The sequence below is a fragment of the Bos indicus x Bos taurus genome, chromosome 5 (genome assembly GCF_003369695.1).
Source record: "Bos indicus x Bos taurus breed Angus x Brahman F1 hybrid chromosome 5, Bos_hybrid_MaternalHap_v2.0, whole genome shotgun sequence".
Taxonomy (NCBI): Eukaryota; Metazoa; Chordata; class Mammalia; order Artiodactyla; family Bovidae; genus Bos; species Bos indicus x Bos taurus.
Genome location: NC_040080.1, coordinates 45,237,755 through 45,256,577, shown reverse-complemented (window position 1 = coordinate 45,256,577; position 18,823 = coordinate 45,237,755). Strand labels below are relative to the sequence as shown.

General features: G+C 49.1%; 1 protein-coding gene and 1 non-coding gene across 2 annotated transcripts; both read right to left on the bottom strand.

Annotated features, from left to right (window-relative positions):
• Positions 1-6,077: 6,077 nt before the first annotated feature.
• Positions 6,078-6,274, bottom strand: SPTSSA (serine palmitoyltransferase small subunit A). The gene is given in 2 exon segments (XM_027543546.1): positions 6,078-6,223; positions 6,226-6,274. Coding segments are annotated over 2 exon segments (192 nt in total). The 5' UTR covers positions 6,272-6,274.
• Positions 6,275-13,885: 7,611 nt separating this feature from the next.
• Positions 13,886-13,989, bottom strand: LOC113893817. Its single transcript, XR_003511347.1, has one exon. It is a non-coding gene; the product is annotated as a U6 spliceosomal RNA (small nuclear RNA).
• Positions 13,990-18,823: the final 4,834 nt, after the last annotated feature.

The following is an 18,823-nucleotide window of genomic DNA, read 5'->3' as shown; positions in this document are numbered from 1 at the left end:
TGAACAACAGCAAACAAATTAGACAGTAAACTCTAGGAGAGGGGGCACGGCCCGTGCCTTGCTGTGCTGCTCACCACTGCTGAACGCCATTTCTGGTGCTGCATCCTATCAAGTTAAATGTTTCCTTAATGATCAAATGCTTCAGGCCTGAGAGTCAAGTGTAAAGAGAATGTGGTAGGAAAAAAGGACTGCGGAGTCTGTGAACCCCAGACCAGTGGCAGGCTGCCCTGCTAAGTGAAAGTGAAAGTTGTTCAGTCATGTCCGACTCGGTGACACCAAGGACTGTAGCCCACTAGGCTCCTCTGTCCATGGAACTTTCCAGGCAAGAATACTGGAATGGGTTGCCATTCCCTTCTCCAAGGGATCTTCCTGACCCAGGGATTGAACCCTTGACTCCTACACTGCAGGCAGATTCTTTACCTGAGCCACCAGGGAAGTTGGGTCTTTTTTTGGCAGGCACTAGGGACCCATGGCGGAGAACGCAATGGCACCTCACTCCAGTACTCTTGTCTGGAAAATCCCATGGACAGAGGAGCCTGGTAGGCTGCAGTCCATGGGAATGCGAAGAGTCGGACCCGACTGAACGACTTCACTTTCACTTTTCACTTTCATGCATTGGAGAAGGAAATGGCAACCCACTCCAGTGTTCTTGCCTGGAGAATCCCAGGGACAGGGGAGCCTGGTGGGCTGCCGTCTATGAGGTCGCACAGGGTCGGACACGACTGAAGTGACTTAGCAGTAGCAGCAGCAGGGACCCATGCAGGGGTTTATAAGGAAGACAGGTAGTAATATTTATGGTTTAGAAAATTCCTCTGGTCCCAGTGTGCAGGATGGGCACCTGGGGCCCAGGTGGCCCCAGCCAACAGGTGGGCAGACAACAAAGCGATTGGAGAAGTAACCCAGGCAAGAAGACTTGAATCTAGAGGCAGCCGAGTGGGGTACTCTGGCATGGAGGAATTTACAGGCGTCCTAGGCCAAGGCCAAGGCCAATCTGGGCTCTCAATGGGAGACAGCAGCTTTCATCTCCCCTCCTCTCCTGGCAGGCGAGCAGGAGAGGGCCTCCTTCACTGGCTCGGCTCAGCGCATCCCCAGGAGGTCCGCGCCAAGCCTCAGACAGTTAGCAAGCTCAGTTTTGCCTCTGCACTCTTTATACTTTTGTCTTATTTTTCTCTTCTGAAAAGTCACCTCATGTTTTAACACGTGTGTATTTTTAAAGTGAACATTAGATTAATGTATGAAGGATCGTTGTACTATTATTCTCTATACTCTGGTACGTGTGAACATTTTCAAACTAAAAACACAAGTGCCGTAAATAGCAATTTTAAACCCTGGATGGAAACTCTTAAATTATTTCTATCTCGTGCGCGCAAGCACACACACACACACACACACACACACAGTCATGTGTTTGAATTTACCTAGCTTCTATCTCTTGCCCAAGGGTTCCAGGCTGAGATCCAGTCTTTGCTTTGCTAAAAAGAGATTGCTAAGATGTCAGGGAAATCCGGCAAGACATTCTTCCTGTCGTTAACCAGGATTTACTGCAACGTGGAAAAGAAGTACAGTGTTGTTTTTAAAAATTGCACCCATGCCCCCTAACACTGGCAAACAAGTCCAAGGGCTAAGGCTGAACTCAGAATCACAGACAGCCGGGGTCGGGTTACCTGCGACCTTTGGGGACGAGAAGCCAGTAAGCTACATTTGTACCCAGGTCGTGTGGTTCTAGAGTGCTGGCTCTTACTAAGCCATACCACGCAAGCTGGAAGGGGCAATTGACTTTTTAAAAGTCGAGTTTGATGCCAGGCACTTAGCAGGCGCCGAGTGGGCTGGGCCGTCCTTGAAAGGAGGCTGATATTTCTCCCACCAGACTCCAAACTTTCGGGTGGTCCAGCACTACCCCCTTCGCCGGCTCAACCACTCCTGTTCGCTTGCTCCGCGGGTCTAAGGCTCCTTTGAGCGGGATGGAGCCGAGGAAAGTGCTCGGACCCGGGACCGGGCCGGGCGTGGTCGGGGGGTCGTGCGCGCCCCAACGGGAGCGGAAGCCCACGGGTCGCCTCCCCGGGAGGCAAGGCGAGGCGCGCGCTTCCCGGCAGGAAGGCATTGGGAGGCGCGGCCTTGGAATGTTGCCCCCGGCGGGCGGGCTGCATCAGGAGGCCGGCAGACCAACGCAGGTGACGACAGCCGTTCAGATGCAGCGCGCTGGCAGCGCTCACCTTATAAGGGCAGGCTCGGCGCGGGCAGGGCGGGGCCGGCGCAGGCGGGGCGGGCGTCCTACCCTGAGGCCCCGCCCCTAAGCCACACCGAACCTTCTGCGGGCAAATTTTCTGCAAGGGCAGGCAGGCCTCTGCAGTGATGCCCCCCCAGGTGCCTAGAGTCTCTTTGGGGACACCCCCCGCGTCCGTCTCCGGGCTGAGACCCGCTTCGGCCACGTCTTACCCGGGCTAAACTTGACCGACTCCCTTTGTGACTGTGGGCGGGCTTCTTCACGTCACCACGGTCGCAGGCCCTTATTAGGGTACATGGTGGGGGCCACGGGGGTACCTTTAGTGACCACATCTTGGAGCACTCATTCACCTGGCCTTACAGTCAACTGGTGCACCTTGCTGGCCAGGACTGTACCAAGTAGTGCCTTTTCTAACTTAGGAAGTCTGTAACCTCAGCCCAGGGTCTGGCTAAACAGTAGCCATTGATCCGTCGGAAGTGTTTGGTTGACTGAGCACTTCTTGGTGGGAGGAGACTCCAAACCTGAGAGGAAGTGTCCTGCAGGAGTCAGTCCCCTGGTCATCTGGCTTCCTCTTTTCTCCCTCCAGGCTCTCCTCACAGTCCAGATCCTTTTTCTACCCTAATCTGTTGAATTGCGCCTCTGTGACCTCCACTCCTTACTGTCCTTCACAGCCGCCCAGGTGCCCACAGGCTGCCTTGAAGGGCAGCAAAATATACCACCCCAAAATACACCTCTTTGGTCTATTGATTATTTTAAGATGATGATTAAAAAAAAAAAAAAGAACAGCAGACATGAGAGAAGCTCTAAAAACTGAGTATAAGTTACCTTTTGGTAAGAAACAGTTACATTTATAAGGGAAATCTTTTTCTGTAAGGGTGTCTCCCTATTCGTACCAGGGACAGCCTGTGCTCAGTCTTTGAACTGTGTCCCACTCTTTGCCACTGCATGTGCTGAAGCCCACCAGGCTCCTCTGACCGTGAAATTTTCTAGGTAAGAATACTGGAGGAGGTTGCCATTTCCTACTCTAGAGGATCTTCCCGACCCAGGGATCAAACTTGCATCTCTTGTATTTCCTGCATTGGCAGGTGGATTCTTTACCACTGCGCAGCCAGGATGGCTGGCTCTAAATTTCTAGAAACACTTATCCAAGGAGAAGGTAAGGACTTAAATATGCATAACAGCCTCACCCACTTTTACTGTGCTTTTCCTGGTAAACTTTCATAAGTGACTCTCCAGTCCCAACATCCTTTTTATTTAATTTAATGAGTTTACACCAAAGAAATAGGTAGCTATTTTACATGTAAGGAATAAAAATCTGAAAAAATAAACAGTACAAAGGGTGAGAGCATTTTAACCAAGTTTACATTTATTTTTGTTATGGTCTGTAACAATTCACCTCATCATATTGCAATATACAACCGCAGTTGCAGCACCCATTACCACCACAGAACTAAATTTAAGGAAGTTGTTGTTCAGTCACTCAGTCATGTCTGACCCTTTGAAATCCCATGAACTGAAGCACACCAGGCTTCCCTGTTCTTCACTATCTACCTGAGTTTGCTCAAGTTCTTGTCCTTTGAATCAGTGATGCTATCTAATCGTCTCATCCTTTGCTGCCCCCTTCTTCTTTTACCTTCAATCTTTGCCGGCATCAGAGTCTTTCGCAATGAGTCTGAGCTTCTGTCAGGTGGCCAAAGCACTGGAGCTTCAGCTTAAGCATCAGTCCTTCCAATGAGTATCCAGGGTTGATTTCCTTTAGGATTGACCGGTTTGATCTCCTTGTAGTCCAAGGAACTCTCGAGAGTCTTCTCTAGCACCACAATTCAAAAGCATCAAGTCTTGGTGCTCAGCTTTCTCTATGATCCAACTCTCACATCCATACATGATTACTGGAAAAACCATAACTGAACTATAGGCACCTTTGTCAGCAAAGTGATATCTCTGTTTTTTTAATATGCTGTCTAGGTCTTTGTCATAGCTTTCCTTCCAAGGAGTAAGGATCCTTTCATTTCATGGTTGCAGTCACTGTCTGCAGTGATTTTGGAGCCCAAGAAAATAAAATCTGTCACTGCTTCCACTTTTTCCTCTTCTATTTGCCATGAAGTGATGGGGCCGGATGCCATGATCTTAGTTTTTTGAATGTTGACTTTCAAACCAGCTTTTTAACTCTCCTCTTTCACCCTCATCAAGAAGCTTTTAGTTCCTCTTCACTTACTGCCATTAAAGTGATATCATCTGCATATCTGAGGTTGTTCATATTTCTCCTGGCAATCTTGATTCTAGCTTGTGATTTATCCAGCTTGGCATTTCTCATGATGTACTCTGCATAAAAGTTAAATAAGCAGGGTGACAATATACAGCCTTGAGGTACTCTTTTCCCAGTTTTGAACTAGTCCATTGTTCCATGTCCAACTCTAACTGTTGCTTCTTGACCCGTGAACATGTTTCTCAGGAGAAAGATAAGGTGGTTTGGTATTTCCATTTCTTTAAGAATTTTCCACAGTTTGTTGTGATCCACACAGTCAAAAGCTTTAGCATGGTCAATAAAACAAGAATAATTTTTTTTTCCCCTGGAATTTCCTTGCTTTTGCTATGATCCAAAGAATGTGGGCAATTTGGTCTCTGGTTCCTCTGCCTTTTCTAAATCCAGCTTGTACATCTGGAAGTTCTTGGTTCACATACTCCTGAAGCCTAACTTGAAGAATTTTGAGCATAACTTTGCTAACATTCTTTGGCATTGCTTTTCTTTGGGATTGGAATGAAAACAGACCCTTTCCAGTCCCGTGGCCACTGCTGAGTTTTCCAATTTGCTGACATATTGAGTGCAGCACTTTCACAGCATCATATTTTAGGATTTGAAATAGCTCATCTGGAATTCCATCACCTCCACAAGTTTTGTTCATAGTAATGCTTCCTACGGCCCACTTGACTTCGCATTCCAGGATGTCTGGCTCTAGGTAAGTGATCACACCATTGTGATGATCTGTGTCATTAAGACCAGGTCATTTGTAGCACCCATTACAATCATGAATCTAAATTTAAGGAAGTACATTGTTACTAATGGCCCTGAGATGAAACTGATTTACCTTCTATTAAAAACTACAGTATATAAGCACTTTATAATAATGCTTCTTAACCGCCATTTGTTGTAAGAACCATCACCAAAGTTTTTTGGAAGTGAGTCCACACAGAATTAAATATTTAAAAGGTGAAATGTTCCTTATTTTAACTTTAGCAAGATCTTTCTTTTTCCATTGTTAAGAAACACTTTAATAGTTTTAAAGCAAATGGTGATACAAGTGGAGTGCAGATAGCTAAAATGTACTCCTGAGTTCAAACTTACAAAAAAATGTTTTGTAAATAGTTCTCAATTAAATATTCTCCCTCCTCAGCCCCCTACCCAAAATCTTGAATTTTTTCTTACAAAAATTTGGTCAAGAGTAGAAATATCTCCAGGCAGATGTATATGCCACATCATAGCAAGAATGATGAAGCCCAACTAATGACTTCGGTATTAGAAATAGAAGGTAATTAAAATGTAATCAAAGTTACATTAAGAAAAGCTTTCACTGAGTAATACTGAAACAGTCACAAAGGTTAAGAAAATACTGATATCAAAGTACAAATGACTACAATATTAAAATAGACAAAAGCTACAAGAGCTTGCTTTAAAAATAAAAGACACAATGCATAAGTAAGAATTGTTTTCTTGTTCTACTCATGAATTTTGGTCTTTATATTCATAGGATTAGCTACATCTAGTAGAGTTTCTTATGACATCTGATGAAGTCTCATTCCAACTTCAGATGGTGACTCTTCCCTAAGGAACCTTTTGATTTCGGTTACATCCTGGTCACTGAACAGTTTTTAAGCAGTGCAGCATCGCTGTGATTTGCTGAGGCATGACTACATATCCTGTATGCAGTGCCATCCCCACAATGGGAACCAGCATGGAATTGAACACAGTCTGCTCCCAGGGCTCCAGCATGTAGAGAGCTACTGGTAGTAGAACCAGGACATTTGCTTCCAGGCCTGTGCCTCTGGCATTGCAGACAAATGTCAGTCTGTCCGGCCAGCCTCTCCCACAATGTCTTCTTTTGCCTGAGCTGAAGATGATATTTAAGGTGATGCTTTTTGGCTATTTCAGGGAGTTACTCAGTTTCGTGGGAATCTCCCATGTACACCGAAGATATATATTACTAAACGTTTGTTTGTTTTTCTCCTGTTAAGCTATCTTTTGTCAATATACTAGCCAAACAAACTAGGAAGAAAGAAATGAAAAATATTTCATCCCTACAGTGTCAACTCTCTCAAGCTTAGCACACAGGGCTGTTCCTTAGAAGCATCAACGATGTCCCACGGTTTCTTCCTAGAAAGTCTTTCCCTCGCACACATTCAGACATATGCTCATCCTGAAAAAAGTTACCTCTTAGTGTCCTTCCTGTGACTTCTCTGCTGATTACTTAATCTTTCTGAGCTGCAATTTCTTCATCTGCAAAATGCAGATAAAATAATGCCCACCTCACTATGTTATCATGTGTGAGTTAATGTCCGTACCACACTCAAGGCAGTGTGATAAACCAGGTTCACCTGACTGTGTTCTAAATATCCATACATGCACCCTGAGTTCCCTGAGGGCTGGGCTTTTCCTTCTCTGCCCATGGGTACCCTGTGCCTGGCACAGAGTAGCTGCTGATTTTTTGTACTTGGTGGTGAGTGAGTGAATTTCAGGTAGTGGAGAGAGGGAAGCAGGTGGTCCCTCACCAGAATGGCCACCACTCACAATGAGAAAATAGACTTCACTTATGCTGGGAGAGGGCTTCCCAGGTGGTGCTAGTGGTAAAGCCTGCAATGCGGGAGACATAAGAGATGCAGGTTCAATCCCTGGGTCAGGAAGATCCCCTGGAGGAGGGCATGCAACACACTCCAGTATTCTTGCCTGGAGAATCCCATGGACAGAGGAGCCTGACAAGCCAGAGTCGATAGGGTTGCAAAGAGTCGGACACATCTGAAGTGACTTTGCATGCATGTAGTTGCTGGGAGATAGTATATTCTAACTTTCCCTCCACAACCCCTACCCTAAGATTCAGGGCACCCCAGGAAGGGCATAGGATAGCTATTGATCCCATGGTCCAGGTGAACCTCTGAGGCATGCGGAAGTGAAATGACACAGTGAGTGGCAGAGTTAAGACTGCTCCCCTTTCAGCACTCAAAATCCTGTGTCCCAGGGACACCCTTAAGTCTCAGGCAAACTAGAATGGTTGGTCACCCCAGATCAAGTTCCAAACCCTAGTCTCTGAGGACCCCCACCACTGCCCTCCCCTGGGCCCATGTCATTGTTCCCAAGTTTTTTACTGAGTTTCCTGAACAGGAGACAATGCCCTCCTGTCCAGAGGGTCTGGGCAGGTTAAAAAAAAAAAAAATCATTATCCCTCTTACTCTTCCTTTCTTTTAAATAATTTTATTTATTTTTGGCTGTGCTGGGTCTTCATTCCTGCACGGGCTTTTCTCCAGTTTTGAGAGGGGGCTACTCTCTAGTGTGTGGGCTTCTCATCACAGTGGTTTTTCTCGTTGTGGAGCATGGGCTGTAGGGACCACAGGCTTCAGCAGTTGCCGCTCTCAGGCTCTAAAGTGCAGTATCGATAGTTGTGGCGCACAGGCTTAGTTGCTCTGTGGCATGTGGGATCCATCTGGATCAGGGATCGAATCTGTGTCTCCTGTGTTGGCAGGTGGCATCTTTACCACTGAGCCACCTGGGTAGGCCTCTTACTCTTTCTTACCCCAACCAAAATCAGACTCAGAACACAATGCTGGGGCATGTACAGACTTGTATGTGCCTTCAACTTACTTTGACAGACTCATGGCCACTCTGGGGACTGGAAAAGGCAGCCAGCCCCGCCCTCTGCGCTCTCAGGCTGCTGGGGGAGATGGACGCATGCACACGTGGCATCGGTCTGGTGGCTGGCCAGCTGGGAAAGGGTTTCTGAAGAGCCACCTCCTGACCTGGCCCCTCCCCAGCTGCCCTTCGGCTCCCACCCCGTCTTCCTCCCCTCCCCCTCCCCCTCCCCCTCACTCGGCCTGGTTTCCTCCATTAACCAGGGAGTGAGAGCTGGTCTCTCTGAGGGCCTTTCTGCCCCAACCAAGGTCAATGACTCAGGGCCAGTGAGGTTCTGGGAAATGCAGCCTCCAGAGAAGAGGCATCAGAGGCCAAGTCCTCCCGAACACAGTGAGGGCATGGCCCCAGCCTCACGTGCAGACAGGCTCATCTTCCCAGGCCGCCCCAGCCCCTGCTGGCCTCATCCTCTGGGGCCACTGTCCTGGAGAGCTGTTCTCTGCTGGTTCCCCAGAGGCTCTGGGGCCAGCGCCAGGACAGGGAGGGCCTGGGCTGGCCCCACACAGCCTGTGTGCCTCCCCCTTGCTGAGGAGACACTCACTCTTGTGGGCCTGAGAGCTGCAGCCCTGACGTTGGCCTGGCTATGGCTGGGTGGTCAGAGCTAAGGGCTGAATGAACACCTACCCAGGTCCGCTAGGCAGCCAGTCCCTCACTTGCAGCCACCGTGAAGCCCCCCTCCTTCCCCCAGCCATGTAGTACTCAGCAATTCAAGCAAATGTGGGCATGGAAGGCAAAGCCTTTTGGAGGGGGAGATTGGACATGGAGAAGGCACCCCCCGGGGCACTAGTTCCTGCTCCCCTCCCCTCTTATAGAAATACTCTCTCCCCATCAACCTCCCTATCAACGTCAGTCAAAAGCAGCCTCAAAACAGGGAGTGTGGGTTGGTTGGGGGATTTCCCTGGTGGCGCAGTGGTTAAGACTCTGCACTTCCAATGCAGGGGCTTGGGTTGGATCCCTGCTCGGAGAACTAAGATCCCACATGCTGCAACTAAGAACCCAGCATAGTCAGATAAATAAATAAAACTTTTTTTGAAAAACTGACAGTGAGAACCCAGAGCCAGCTCAGGACTCTCTTCTCTTGCTTGTTCACCCCAGGCAAGGCCCACACCCTCTCTGGTTTCTATCTCCCTCTCCTGGCCCAGCCTTGGTAGCTTCCTTCCTTTATTTCAGCATCACAGGTTTGATAGGGACAGAATGAAAGAACAAAGAGCGTGGTTAAATAGTTAATCCCACTAGAGAATTATAAATAGAAAAATATGACAGACCCCTGTAAGTTAATGATTACTCAAGAAAGCAGGTTTGCTTAACCACAAAATCAAGCAGGCTTGCTTAACAACAAAAGCATGCAACAGAAGCACAGGACATGCCCCAGAACAATAAAACAATGGTGACATGAGACCCACACCCTGCCCAGTGAGCTCAGGAAGTTAATGATTCCTAGGACATGCTCTCTACATGCATAAAAAACAACAATTTATGGATCTAGCTTGATCACACAGGGACCAAAAACTCCCCTGCTCAATCTGGAGGAGGAACTGATGATGGAAACATGATGTCTAGATTTTCTCCTCCGCCCCACTTTTTCTTTGATTATATAACTGTAGCCCACTAAGTTCTCTGGGTGTGGCATTTCTCACCTGCCCATTTGTAAATCTCACAAGCATCCTATTCTAATAACATCACTTCTTATTTCCCACTTTTAAAGAACCTGCCTGCCAATGTGAGAGACATAAGAGACGTGGGTTTGATCCCTGAGTAGAGGATTCCCTGGAGGAGGAAATGGCAACCTACTCCAGTATTCTTGCCTAGAGAATTCCATGGACAGAGAAGCCTGGCGGGCTACAGTCCACAGGGATGCCGAGTCAGACATGACTGAAGTGACTTAGCATGCTTTTCTACTACTTTGTTCTCGCTGAATTCTCCTCCATGCTGACATAAAGGAGCTCTTTGTCCCCCTACCCCCGAAATGACACCAATAGGTTTTAGGTTCCCTGTGAGATGGAAATGATTAATGCAGGAAATAACATGAGAGTACTTAATACATCCATCTCAAAAGGGGGAGTACTCGAAAGGCCCAGGAACAGAGAGAGGTGCCCAAAGTCATAGGGGAAGTGGCAGAGGTGTTGAGGTTCAGCCAAGCCCCCTATGTGAGGAGAGAGCATGCATGCATGCTAAGTCGCTTCAGTCATGTCTGACTCATGCAACCCTATGGACTATAGCCCACCAGGCTCTTCTGTCCATGGAATTCTCCAAGCAAGAATACTGGAATGGGTTGCCATGCCCTTCTCCAGGAGATTTTCCTGACCCAGGGATTGAACCAGCATATCTCATGTATCTTGCATTGGCAGGTGGGTTCTTTACCCCTGAAAGTGAAAGTTGCTCAGTCATGTCTGACTCTTTGCGACCCAATGGACTATACAGTCCATGGAATTCTCCAGGCCTGAATACTGGAGTGGGTAGCCTTTCCCTTCTCCAAGGGATCTTCCCAATCCAAGGATCGAACCCAGGCCTCCCTCATTACAGGCAGATTCTTTACCAGCTGAGCCATAAGGTGTAATGAGGTCTGGGAGGTGGGATAAGGATGAGGACAAGACCAGGCATGAGGCGAGGCGTGGAACAAACCCCTGGTAGGTTACATGCTCCAGTCATTCCTTTGCTCATTCATCTTGGCAGAGTCCTCGTCTGTTCTTGGCCCCATGGAAGTCAGTTCAGGAAGAGCTGAGCTAGGAGCAGCTAGGAGCCTAGCTAGGAGCTAGGAGTGGCTTAAAGAGGGCTTTGATCTTCAGAACTGTTTTCTCAAAGCCTAGACCAGGATCTTCTGCATCTGAATTACGAGAGCTTTAAAAACGCACATCCCAGGTCCCATCCCAGACCCATGACCATCAGCAGATCTTTATAAAAATGGTTAAAAATAAATAAATAAATAAAAAATGGTTAAAACTCTGTGATCCCAAAGCAGGGGGCAAGTGTTCGATCCCTAAGATCTTATATGCAGCACAGCTCAGCCAAAAAAAAAGAACAAACAACTTTGTTACTTTGGACTTGGGAAGTGTCAGAAATGCCAGAATTTGGGGGGCCTGGAGCTTTCTAAGACAAAAGTGGCAGGGACTACATGGTGGCTGAGGTGGGGCAGGTCTGATGGCATTCCTGCATCTCAGTCTCCCCTCCCCCAAAGTAGGTGGGTGGTGCAGGTGCTTGGCTTCAGCTCAAGTTTCAGGCCCAGGAACACTTCTCTGAGGCGCTCAATCATCATAAAATACTCCCTTTGACCTGGGAGTCACACGTCTATAAAATCCTGAAGAAGAAATAAGCTCTGTGTCTGAACTTGTTCATTCCGGCCTTGTAATAATGGATAAAAAAAGTTAAGTAAAAAGTACCTAAATGTTGGACGGTGAGGGAAAAGTTAAGGGTATGATCCTAGCTGAGCCGACCCCCAGTCCAGGACATCCTGAAGGGTGGTCATGGGGATGCAGAGAGCCACTGCTGTGGGGTGGTGGGAAGACTAGAAGCAGGGAGACCGGGACCCTGGGGGGTCACACTATTTGGTTCATATCCTGTCTCTGCCCCTTCCCAGCTGTGTGACTTGAGGCTTTCACTAAAGTGCTCTGAGCTTCGGTTTTCTCATCAATAAACTAGAGGTCACAATAGGACCTACCTGCTAGGGTTATGTGTGTATTGAAGGAGTTAATACACAGAGTATCTAAACAAGCAGTGCCTGGAACCCCTGTGTTAGCCACTATTGTTACACTCCGTAACAGGCTGTTATGGCCTAATCTGTGTCTCCTCAAATTCATCTGTTGAAGCCCTAATCCCCCAGCACCCCAGAATGTGGTAAAAATGTAGCATAGAAAAAAAAAAGAATGTCACTGTATTTGGAGATGTGGCCTTTACAGAGGTTGTTGTTCATTTGCTCAGTTGTGTTTAATTCTTTGTGACTGCATGGTCTGCAGCACGCCAGGCTTCCCTGTCCATCACCAACTCCCGGAGCTTGCTCAAATTCATGTCCATCGAGTCAGTGATGCCATCCAACTGTCAGGCGAGTGTATGCTCCTCGGTTCTGTCTCATCACAACAAAGATTTGGAGTGATGGACATTAAAGCCCTCAGCGCATCACAGCTCTCAGGTCTTGGACAGACCATATTATAGGTCTCAGCTCTCAAACAGACCGTGTTATAGCTCTTAGACAAATCAGTGTTACAGCTCTGTGTTACAGCTCTATTTTATTTAGAAAATAGCAGGAAAATCCATCCTCGAGGCATGAGGGCGTGCTGACCCAAAGACGTGAAGACAAAGGAGTGGGGGAGCGCCCCAGCACGCGGGTTTCAGGGCAAGGAGAGAGAAAGAGCTCATGCATGGGGGTGTGAGAGAGAGAGAGAGACCCCGGCCCTTTGGCTCCTCTTTTTATACGTCTTTTCCTTCCCCCGGGCCTGCCCTATGTAAATTGGGCTATCCAGGAGTGTTGTTTGTTCTACCTGAGGTCCTCACTCCGGTCCTCGGATCTATCTTTGTTCTATTTTCGGTGGCTTTTCCCTTCCTTATCTCTTAGCCACCATCATTCTGGACTCCTGTTTCCTATTTTAACTACCTAACACAACCATCTCATTCTCTGTCATCCCCTTCTCCTCCTGCCCTCAATCTTTCCTAGTATCAGGGTCTTTTCCAATGAGTCTGCTCTTCACTCCAGGTGGCCAAAAGGCAAAAAGAGATGCTGCTGCTGCTAAGTCGCTTCAGTCGTGTCCAACTCTGCGACCCCGTAGACGGCAGCCCACCAGGCTGTGCCATCCCTGGGATTCTCCAGGCGAGAACACTGGAATGGGTTGCCATTTCCTTCTCCAATGTGTGAAACTGAAGTCGCTCAGTCGTTTCTGACTCTTTGCAACCCCATGGACTGCAGCCTACCAAGCTCCTCCATCCATGGGATTTTCCAGGCAAGAGTACTGGAGTGGGTTGCCATTGCCTTCTCCGAAAAAGAGATAACAGAGGTAATTAAGTTAAAATGAACTTTATTCGATCATTTTTGATGATCATTTAAATGTTCCAATTTAATCATTTAAGAATGATCATTTAAATGACCCAATATGACTGGTAACCTCGTATGAATATAAAATTTGGGAGACTTCCCTGGAGGTCCAGTGCAATGCAAGGGCTGTGGTTTCAATCCCTGGTTTGAGGGACTGAGCTTACTTCAACAGCACAAATATTTTTTAATTTGGCTGCACTAGGTCTTTGTTGCTAGGCATGGCCTTGCTCTAGCTGTGGCACGTGGGGGCTTCTCTTCCTTGTGCTTCTCATTGCGCTGGCTTCTCTCATGGAGCAAGAAACAGGCACGCGGCTTCAGTAGTTGTGGTGCATGTGGGCATGGCTACTCCCAGGCGTGTGGGTTCTTCTTGGACCAGGGATCAAACCCGTGTCCCCTGCATTGGCAGGAATATTCTTTTTTTTTTTTCATTCATTCATTTTTTAATCGAAGGATAATTGCTTTACAGAATTTTGTGGTTTTTTGTCAGGCTGCAACATGAATCAGCCATAGGTATACATATATCACCTCCCTTTTGAACCCTCCCATCTCCCTCCCCATTCCACCCCTCCAGGTTGACACAGAGCCCCCGTGTGGGTTTCCTGAGCCATACAGCAAATTATTTTACATATGGTTATGTACATTTCCATGTTATTCTTTTCATACATCTCACCCTCTCCTCCCCTCTCCTCAGGCAGGAATATTCTTAATTACTGGACCACCAGGGAAGTCCTAGAAACTTTTTTCTTTCCAAAATGTGGAACACTTTACAAATTTGCATGTCTTGCTTGCACAGGGGCTATGCTAATCCCTGTATCATTCCAGTTTTAGTATATGTGCTGCTGAAGTGAGCACCCTACACACTTTTAACACGGTGCTTACCACGTAATGGCGCTGTGCTCCAACATTACATATATTATCTCATGTCAATCTCTCAACCATAAGGAAGTTATATACTATCTTCCCATTTCAGAGATGAGGAAAAATGAGGATTGACTAGTGAGGGGGATGGCTTTCACTGGAACCAGGTCTTTCTGACTCCGAGGGCCTATTCAAAGCCTAGCTCCATCCCCCTTGGTGGTGCCCCACTCAGCCTCTGGCATCCCCGCCTTCCTCCTGGGACAGAGAAGTCATGTTATTTTTCCATATTTTGCACATGCTGCTCCTTCTGCCTGAAATACTCTTCCCAGTACCTGCCTCTGACTCTTATCCAATTCTCCCAAACAAAACCCCTCTATGTATTACCCAGCCCTGCAGACTTGCTCCTTATCAGGGCTTCCACTCTTTCTGTGCTTTATCATTATGATGTTATTTGTTACTTGTTGCTACTCTGGCATTTATACTTTACATTGTATCCATGTGCTTGCTGTAGGATTCTTGAGGGCCAAGGTTCTATCTTTCTCTGCTTTGACTCCTAATTCCTAGCATCAGGCAGCCCAGAGAGGCATCCAGATACACCAGCTGGCTGAGGTTAGGGGGTGAAGCCACTGTGTTGGGACTAGAGAGAATACTGCAGCTTCAGGAGTAGTTCCTAAGCAAAGGACTCCTCTGCCTCCTGCCTGGGGCCAGGGTTGTAAAGGCAGATGAAGGAGAGAGGCCCCAAATCCCCACTCTTGACATGAGAACAGGGATGCTGTGACTCCCCTGGGGATCAGAGAGTGGCCAAGGGGGAGGCTGAGGGGTTGGGGTCCGGCCCCCCACACTCTCATTTCATTCCCTCGTTCCTGGGCACACCACACATCTCTTTGGGCCTCAGTTTCCTCGTATGTGATACGGGAACAATGGTTGCTACCTCAGGTGGGTGTTGGGAGGGTTAGATGTGGGTGGTGCACCTGGCAACATGGGACACAAAGGGATCCATGCCAAACTGCCTGCCGGCGGGTGGTTGAGGCAGGCAGCCGGCCAGAGACAGACAGCTACACGCCTGTGGTCAGCCAGGAAGCCGGCCAAAGGTGGGGACCCAACTAGCAGCTGTGTAGCAACGGCGTCCTGGCTCACACCCATTGGTGGCTGTGTGGATGGCTGGCTTAGAGGCTGAGCGAGAGGCTGGGTCAGAAGTGGCTCGGAGGCATGGAGACCAGGGGACCAGACTCAGGGTGAATTCCAGTGGGCATTCTCCAAGGGTGAGGTCACCACCAGGAAGGGGGTGGTGGCTGGGGTTAAAGCCAGGACACAGAGCCAAAGGTAAGGCCCACTGCCTGGCACAGTAACAGGCCCCTCCCATGGTGAGGTGCTGGGGTCCTTATTTCTATCTCGGGAAGCCTGGTGTTTCCTGTTTAACATGTAGCTTAGAGTTGGGGGAAGCTGGGGGAGGGGAAGAAGCAAAGCAAAGGACACTTCTTGAGCACCCGCAAGCGGGTCCAGCATGTTTAATCCACATTTCGTGGTGATTATTTTTAAGCCCAGTTTGAAGATGGTGCAATCAAGGCTCAGAATGGTGGAAAACTTCCCCCAAAGTGAAAGCGGTATAACTAATGGGTGAGAACCCAGAGACTTTGGAATCAAGCATATCTGAGTTCAGACCTGAGCTCCAACACCTGTTCATGCAGAGTTACTAAAGCTCCCTGAGCCTGTTTCCTCATCCGTGAAATGGCAATAATGATAGTCAGTACCTCACTGTGAGGGCTCAGTGAGATGACGCATGTGACATCTAGCCTTCAGGGAGGGCTAGCCACCATTGTCCCTGTTTTGCTGCTGTGACAACTGAGCCTGAGGCTGGTGAGGCCATATGTGCCCCATTAGTGGAAGGCGAATTCAGGACCTGAACCCAGATCTGATTCTTTCTTCCCGACTTACACCATCGTGCAGTGGCTGGTGGCGGCTTCCAAAAAGCTGGGGAGGGAAGGCTCCCAGATTTCCGGCTGAGCCATGTAAGCCAGGCTGGGGACCGGGGTTTGGGGTCACGCCTGCACCCGGTGTTCCAGGCAGCAGAGAGGAACTGCGACAGCGTGCCTGGAAGCCCTGCTCATTCACGGCATCCTGCCCTCTGATGATATTGTTCTCTGGACCCTTCCAACCCATGGCTTGCACATTAGGGTTTCCGGTAGCCTGGCCAAATTACCTTCACTTACCGGAGAAGCCCTCCCAGGCGGCTGGGGTAGGGGCTCAGCTGCCCTTGGCCCTTCCCCCAGGCGGAGCGTGCTCAGGCAGGCACAGGGAAAGCCCCAACAACATCACCTTGACCAGCAGGTTCTGACCCTGCAGACTGCCTTTCTCAGAGACACTGCCGACCTGCTTGCTCCCTGCTCCTGGAGCCCAGTGAAGAAAAGGCCGTGATTCATTTCTATTTTAGGGTTGGCTAAAGTCAAGGCACTTGGCTTCGGACCCCAACCATCACAAACACTCTGTAACCTAGGCAAGCCTTCCCCCTCGCTGTGCCCTTCTGAGGGTCTGGATGATACTCCAGGACTCCTCACACTCTGACATTGTAACACTTTTACACTTAGGGTGGATTTTCTAGCTCCAAGTCACCCTTTGAGGAACTGCTTCATTTTGTACTGCTTTGGGTAAAAATAAAGATTTTGCTTAAGACAAAAATAAACAATCTGCTTGCCAATGCAGGAGAAGTGGGTTTGATTCTTGGGTCAGGAAGATGCCTTGGAGGAGGAAATGGCAACCCACTCCAGTATTCTCACGTAGAGAATCCCATGGACAGAGGAGCCTGGTGGGTTACAGTCCACGGGTTGCAAAGAGTTGGATACGATTTAGTGACTTAACAACAAACTGGGACTTCCCTGGTAGTCCAGTGGCTAAAACTCTGTGTGCCCAGTGAAGGGGGCCTCGGGTTTGATCCCTGGTCAGGGAACTAGATGCCACATGCCACAAGTAAAGATCCCATGTGCCACAACTAAAGTCAAGAAAATAAATATTAAAGAACAAACAAACAAAAACAACAACAAACTTAAAGTGTAAGCTTCTTGAGGCTGTGGTCACTTTCCCTCCCATGTTTAGAAGGCACCCACCATAGTGACCACCCTTCATTCATCCAGGTGCTTCTAAGACCTGCTAAGGCTCTTTGGTGCTTAGCAATCCTGTTGGAAACAGGGTCTTGGCCTTTCCACTGATGTCACTTGGCACTCCGTCTCCTCATCTGTGTAATGGGAAGAAGTAGCTGGCAGGGGAGTGGTGGGGTCACAGCAGAGAACATAAGCTCTACAAACTCAAACTTCCATCTCCGCCTCCAGATCAACTGGGTAAACTTGGTATTAGGAGTAGAGGTGCAGAAGCCACATCCCAGGACGTCTCAGGGCTGAGAGGGTTTTGCAGGTGTCTGTGCTGCAGAGGGGTCAGGGGTGTCCCTGTGGCTGCCAGGCCCCGCAGCTGCATTCTCATAACCCCTCTTTCACCGGCCCAGGAACACAAGGCACCCAGAAGGCAACAACAGTGGGGCAGGGGATGCAGAGCCAGCAGCGTCCCGGTGAGATCAGCACCGTGAAATTAGTCAGACGGGATCACCCTGAGATCTTGTGTGCACAGCCAGTGACTCACACCACCAACAGCCTCACAGGCAGAGATGCCAACCTGGGAGGCAGCTGCTCCAGCTCACCTCACCCCGCAGCACACCTTTTAAGGACAGGGAGCTCCGGGCAGCGCAGGGGCCCTGCCTCCGCCCTGAGGCCTTTGCCAGCCCAGCTCCACACCTACTCGGGTTGGGCAGAGGGGCCAGCCCCCTACCTGGGTTCAAATCTGCCGTTGTCACTTTTTAGATATGACCTTGGGCAAGTCAATTTCCCCAAACCGGTTCCTTCACTTGTAATATGGAAATACTTGCCTCACAAGAGAGGAATTAAATGAGGTCATGCACAGAGAAAGTGCTTGGCGAAGGGCACCTTTTAAGGAGTGGCAGTGGAGGCCAGTGGCAAGGGAAGGGCTCAGGCTCAGGCATCAGGGTGCTCAGCTCTGAACTCGAGCCCCAGCCCTTACTTGCTGGGCATTTTTGAGTTACTCAGCTCTGCATCAGTGCCTCTCGTATAAAGATTGCTGACGCTACCAGCTTTGTCAGCCTCTTGTGGGGTTAGGATCACGTACTCCATTTTATAAGGTGAGGGGGGCACTGCAGGAGCAGAGCCAGCCCAGGTGTCTGGGGGCTGTGTCCTGGACAAGTTCCCAAGCTCCCTCCATGGGTCTGGTATGTGAATGGGAGCAGTGATGAGAATGCCCGACTTGCGGGGCTGCTGTCGGGGAGGTACTGAGAACAGTGCCTGGCACCCAAGAATCATCCCTCAACACCGCCTGTTCTCATTCATCTTACACACAGCTCTTGGCCTTTCTCCACAAATGCCAGTTGCTGGTTTACTTCCTTTTTACATGCCTGTGACAGATTCCAGGCCGGCGGCCTTCCCAAGGCCACAGGCCTTGCTGCTGAGCTAGCCCTGCCCTCTGGTGCCCATCACAGACTTCTCAAGGCAGCCCTGGGGCTGACCGCTCAAAGACGCTGCAGTAAGTCAGGCAGTTCCAACAGGGACACTAAGAACGCCGAGTGCACGCAGCACCCTAGGGCCAAGGGGAAGGACACCCTGCAGCCTGGTATCCATAGGGTGGGTCTCTCAGCTGGCAAGTGAGCCAAAGGGTGGCTTGGCCACAGGAGAAAAAGCGATGGGCTTTGCTGGCTGGAAACCTGGTTTGCCTGGCACCCTCCTCCATGGGCCAAGGGAAGCCTGGGAACAAGAATGGGCGGAGAGCCTGGTCT